The sequence below is a fragment of the Neolamprologus brichardi genome, chromosome 20 (assembly GCF_056152115.1).
Source record: "Neolamprologus brichardi isolate AB-2024 chromosome 20, ASM5615211v1, whole genome shotgun sequence".
NCBI classification, from domain to species: domain Eukaryota; kingdom Metazoa; phylum Chordata; class Actinopteri; order Cichliformes; family Cichlidae; genus Neolamprologus; species Neolamprologus brichardi.
The window spans coordinates 29,474,096-29,480,215 of NC_142123.1; the positions used below are offsets into that span (position 1 = coordinate 29,474,096).

General features: G+C 39.0%; 1 protein-coding gene across 1 annotated transcript; it reads right to left on the minus strand.

Moving 5' to 3' along the window:
- Positions 1–531: 531 nt before the first annotated feature.
- Positions 532–5,837, minus strand: pfdn4 (prefoldin subunit 4). Its single transcript, XM_087834112.1, has 4 exons — positions 5,763–5,837; positions 4,275–4,382; positions 2,792–2,932; positions 532–901 (listed from the first exon to the last, which is right to left on the minus strand). Exons 1-4 carry the CDS (start codon positions 5,787–5,789, stop codon positions 770–772), a joined length of 408 nt encoding a protein of 135 aa, XP_087690238.1. The 5' UTR covers positions 5,790–5,837; the 3' UTR covers positions 532–769.
- Positions 5,838–6,120: the final 283 nt, after the last annotated feature.

Genomic DNA, 6,120 nt, shown 5'->3' on the forward strand with positions numbered 1-6,120 from the left:
TAAACCGTATGGCTACTTATTAAAGCAGAGACCTCTATATTCGCACACTCGTTCAGCCTGCGACTACGCATCTCAGCGAAGCGTCATCTGCTGAAAACGCGCTTGTTTATCGTTTCTGTCAAAGACCAAACTCGAAAACTCTCAGAGAGAATGAATTAATGATTGATGAGAATGACGTCAAAACTTTGCAAAGAGTACAAATCAGTGTACTCTAAATTATTTATTGACGAGTACACCAGTGTGTCACAAACATTTTGTCCTACCTTTGACGTTAGCAAAAAATAAATAAGACTTCAAATGACACAAATCCTTTTGCTGCATTTCAGACTCTGTAAAAAGAACAAAGAGCTTTGTAATATTTTAATTTCTGGCAAATTTGTAATCAGTTCAGTGAAAAAATTGATTATGCGACCACTTGAAATTCATTAGAAATGAAGTACATTTGAGAAAAAAAATGAGAAAAAAAAAAGAGAAAAAGAGAAAAAAAAAAAAAAAAGGAGAAAAAAAAAAAGAGAGAAAAAAAAAGGGAAAAAAAAGAAAAAAAAAAAAAAAAAAAAGAAATGAAGTACATTTATTCATTTGCGCAAAACATTTCTGTTTGATGACCTTGTGAACATGTTTGGCAACACAAAACTGCAGACACATTATTGGCATGAATGAAAGATGCTACCAAACGTAAGAAATCATTTTTGGGGGATGTTGTGAAGCCGATACAGGAGGTCTGTGGAAAAGTCCAAACTGGGGCAACTGTCAAAGTCCATTTCACTGCTCAGCTTTCATCTGCCTCCAGGTTAATGTTGTTACCAAACTTGGCATAAAGCTGCACCTTCAGATCACTCAACACTTGCTGTATCGCTGACACTTGTTTCTCAAGGTCTTGGACCTCTTGCTCCAGTGTTTCCTGATTACAGAACACAGAAACTCCAATTACAGAACAGCCAGTTCAATTTCCCCACAGCAGGCAAGCAACAGACACAAGACATTTCCTAAACCGATTTCACCAAATGACTCCATTTATGTCATCAAAAGCACATTCCGAACACTAAAAGAGATCATTTTAGGTAAGAAATCATCTAAAATGACTGGTATAAATCCACATTAAAATATAATCTGCCGATATAATGACTGAGCTGTCTTCGACACATTTGTCATTCAAGGTTTGCTGCAGACTCCTTTCAATCAATCAATCAGTTCAGGGCTGTGCAGTATGTCCTATTGTGACAAAGTCACAGCAACACAAGGACAAATGGAGACATAATGGAAATTACAGAAGGGAGAGGGTTTAATCTGAAGTCCCTGTTGGTTAACGTCTCTCATGTAGCAGCCACAGAGCACCGCCATTGCTACACGTCTTTCCAAAAGGTGCGTCAGGAAGCTCTCAAACCTAAAATTGAGACTTAGACTTGTACTTTTTGTAAAACGGGAATTTTTGAAAGGGAACTGAATTATGAATACTTGTCAGGCACAGATAACAATGACTGCTTTTTTGGACATAACAACAGGACTGCTAGAAATCCTTTACCCAGTGGAGCATTTCTAAAAATACTCTCAATTAACAAATGCTTTTATTTTAAATGATGTATTATCAGATAAATGTACAAGTCGAAATCAGGTCTGAGTGATGAAAAGACTCAAAATCCTTATTGATTTATGAAGAAATTCTTGGTCTAAAGAGATTTTGGAATTAATACATTAGATTTGACTGACAAAGTTGCCGTTTTTTCATTTTGCAAACAGGATGTTCCTATCTGCAAAACACATGACACGGTTTTGATGAATTGTGATTCATAGCTAGTAAGCAGTAGGTATAAATGAACAGGCATTTAGCCCTGTTTGTCCACGCACTTCTGAAAGTAATTATAAACTACGCAACAGGCACATTTGTCAAACTGTGCTCTGTGAGTCTGTTTAGATGAGTTCTGAATGTTGTGCATGCAACGATATTTTCATCTCTGCACAACAACACATTCGAGAAAGCAAAAAGCATGCAAAATTCACTTTCCCCTCAACATTTCGGGACTGCACTGGCCTCCAGTACTGATAAGCTGACTTTCAAAGGAATGACACGACAGGGATAAATCTATGTGTTTACAGAAAGGAATGTCTTTGAAACAAACCGTGATCGATAAAAGCCGTTGAAATTTGAGGAAAAAAAAAAACAAAAAAAAAAAAAAAACAAAACCTCACAAGACAGTGATTTAGGCTATGTCCACACGTACCCGGGTATTTTTGAAAACGCAGATTTTTCTATGCGTTTGCACCTTTCGTCCACACGTAAACGGCGTTTTCGGTCACTGAAAACGGAGATTTCTAAGAACTCCGGCCAGGGTGGATATTTTCTAAAACTCCGTTTTTGCATTTACGTGTGGACGAGAAAAACGGAGAAAACGCAGCGTCAAAGGTGTGCGCCACGTTATTGTTTCGGTGAAATGAATTTCTACAATACTGTTACTGTTAATTGTTCTCTCTGCAGTGTTTAAATGCTTACATATACACACACAGTTACTGTACCTCCACACATACAACTCTGTTCTGCTTCTATGCCCCAGCTTTGTTTACTATTTCCCACCTAGGCTTCTAGACTTCTGATTGGCCAACATTTCTACACGGTTAGGAATATATCGCCACCTGTTGCTTTGGCATGTTCCTAGCAGCGTTTTCCTTCATTTCTACCTTTACGTGTGGACGGGATTCTTTTTTAAAACGAAAAATCTCCGTTTTCAAAAACACCCGTGTACGTGTGGATGTAGCCTTAGAAAAGGTATTGAGAAACCGTCTGCGTCACACTTACCTTTGCGGATTCCAGCATCTCTTGCGTTTCGTCCTGGGAGTGATTTATAAAGACGTCGCCGATTTGATAAGGGATAAATAGAGAGTTGTCGTCAAACAGCATTAGGTCTTCACTGGCATCCTGAAGGTTCTGAAGAGTTTTCTGCACGAAGACATTCACGGTCAGTCAGTTTGAGGTGGTTGCAAATAAACCTCGGCAATTTAGGCGTCATTTAGCGCCACGGTTCAAGATCGGTTTGTGTAATGCATCATTCAACGCTCAAATCCAGCTTTGTTTTTTTAAATGACACAAACAAAACAGGATGAACTGTAAATGTTAAATTAGCTTGATGTTGCAAATGGGGGGGGGGGGGGGGGGGGGGGGTCAAATTAGCAATTAGCAAAGTCAAATTAGCAGCTCACAGCTGACCGCAGCTGATGAGGGTGTGGGTAAAAACACACAGGGACAACACAGGGGCTGAGAATATGGTGCAAACCAAACTTTTCACATACATTTCTCTCTAGAATACAAATGTGAAGGATTTGAGGTTCATTCTGTTTCTTCAATACGGTAATGATTTACTGAAGTCAAAAGGAATTTGACAACTGCAGGCAAACAACTCATCTACTAATGTTTCTACAAAATCCTGAACAAATCCTTTATTCTGGAATGCCTGAAAGACATCTTGCAAGATTTAAATCTCACAAGAACAACAACATTAATGCATTACCCTTCAGATCTAGGATGGAGGGACTAACAGCATCTGCAGCTATCTGACAAAGAGCTGCGCATAAAGGTGAAGCTGTCAAATCCTGGCCAACAGGTTCTTAAACTGACCTATAACAAGATCAGGTACAAGCAACAGAAATAAGCTTCCTCATAACAGCATCTGGTTTCAGCTTTAGAGATTGAGGATGAGGAGCTCAGTTACTCAGGAGCAACTTGGTACAGCTGCTGCTCTGCTGATCATTAGTTCAGGCATCTGATTAGGATGCCCCCTGCACACCTCCTCGGAGAGGCATTTCGGGCATATCCAACTGGGAGGAGATCCCAGAACATGAGAACATCGATTGAGTCGGTTTTGGGGTAATTTTAAAGTAAGATCATTAGAAACATCTCCATGGATATTTGTCAATCATTCACCAGCAACACAATGTTTAGCTTCCATAATGACAACTAATTAAAGTCACTTTTCCAGCAACTAGGCTAGAAAGTGAAAACAGTGCACAAGTGACAAAGGAATGAGGTTACTTTGTGTTGAATTCACACACAAGCCCATTCAAATAAAAAGCTAAATAGTCAGACTTCTCCTCCAGTCATTAGCCCAGTTCAATCTTCCTGATCAGAGTGCCAGTCGTCATTTTGAATTTAATGTAATAATTTTATCTAGATATAAAAACTCACATCTGGGTGTAATTTGACTTTTGTAAATTTAATTGAACACTAAATCCTTGCTCCGATATAAGACTATAAAATGTGTCTTCCCAGCCCCGGTAGTACTCACCCTCCTTTCCAATATCTCATTCTTCAGCTCCGTCATCCGATTCGTGTTCCTGGCAAATTTATTGATCTTCTGCTGGTCTTCAAACGTTACATTCACATCTTCAACTGCCTGCAAACAAGGAGAAATGACTGAATGAGTTTGCAGTTCATTTTAGCCTGTTAAACATGACAATCCTGGATGCGCTGACAGAATTTAATTCATTCTGCTATGAGTTATAAGTATTGATCAGCAGCAACTTTTCCAAAGATTAAAATCACAAGCATCACAAAGACATGCCAACTGTGTTAACTGAAGAAAAGAAAAAAGAAAAAAGACCCACCACCTTATGAATGGAGAAGCATTTAGTAAGATTAAAACAAGACTTATAAATAAAGAATGTGTGTGGTTGTTGTTGTTTTAAATCAAGCGTAAGGAATAAAACCAAAGAGCTGTATTCAGTTTCATTTAGAGTGACCAAGTGGCCTACTTTATGCAGGATTGCACAATGTTTTTATTTTTCACCTCCTGTCCTACATTTCGAATTGGCTCCAATTCAGCACAGCACAGGTCTAAATCTACTACAAATAAAAGTTATGTGGTGTGTTTTTGCTGGCACTAGACTGCAATTTCCCTTTTGAGAGAGTAGAATCAATAAATAAACTATGCATTTTTCATTTGAACCTCAAATACATGTAATTTGGTTGATTTGTCCAGTGCTAACGGAAATTTATCAGCGCATCCCTCCTCAACACAAAGATTATTAGGAGGGGAACAGCAGATGAAACACCTGAACAAATATTAAACAAGTACTGCCATACAAGACCATTGCATTAAAAAAAATAAAAAATAAAAAGCAACAGCTGGAAAATTGGTTGTAATGGTGCATATAGATTTGTACCCGTCAGTCACATCCTCTGCAACCCGCATAGCTTTATCAGACTGCCTCTTAGCATTACCGTAACCCACATTGTCCAACACATGAAAACTATTTGCTCCACATTTGGCTTGTTGTGATATGGTCATCCTACTGTGCTGTTGGCCCCTCAGAAACATTTAAATATAAATTGAGTGAGACTGAGCAGGGTATTGGTCATTTATTGGGGACATATACTGCTTTAGCTTGTCGTTTCTTAGACGGTTAACTACAGGCCGATTTTTATTTTGTTTGCTAGCATGCTAGCTTGAGTGTCCCATCACCTGCAGCGGCCACTGCCCTGATCTGGATATTGAGCTCATTGTTTCACCACATAGTTTTTAAGCTCGCACGAACAACAGCTGCAAAATTACAACGTCTGTCGAGCTAGTGTTTTAACCCAAGGAGATATCGCTTTACGGTAGCTACACGAGGGTGTGACGGCGCTTTCAAATATCACCGCCGTGAGAAAGCTCGGCGTCTTACTCGCACACATACACGATGCCACCTTCTTTCTGCATCCCCTGTTAAAACGGCGATAGAGTAACGCATATGCAAGACAAAAAAATTGTTTTTTGTTTAAAAATATTCCTTACCACGGATGATTTCATGGTCGCTGCCATCTTTGCTTCTTCGACTGTTCACCCGCAGCGTCGCTCAGCGGGATAAATACCCCCACACTGCCACCTATCAGCAGGCCTGATCTGGAGTTTGACCCCCACAAGTTGGCCAGAAAATGTGGTTACTTCTCTCAAACTGTTTGTTTAGTTCTTTTCCATCTTTTTGAGTTTTGATTGATTTGATTATTTAGTTGAGTTCATGTTCTGGTAACTATAGTTAGATATGTCGCAAGATGCTTTCCCTTACATTTACATCTAGAAGCTGAAATTTGACTTATTTAAAAAATAATTCAGCCATTTTTTTTGTTCTGTTGTAGGTGATTATCTCAATAAA

Bases quoted from the DNA above. Each gene is read 5' to 3' on its own strand.
- pfdn4 (XM_087834112.1), bottom strand. From the start codon at position 5,789: ATGGCAGCGACCATGAAATCATCCGTG. The intron at 4,383-5,762 runs GTAAGGAATATT...CCTTGTTTGCAG, and splicing joins CGACCATGAAATCATCCGTG to GCAGTTGAAGATGTGAATGT. The intron at 2,933-4,274 runs GTGAGTACTACC...GTCTTCGTGCAG, and splicing joins ATGAGATATTGGAAAGGAGG to AAAACTCTTCAGAACCTTCA.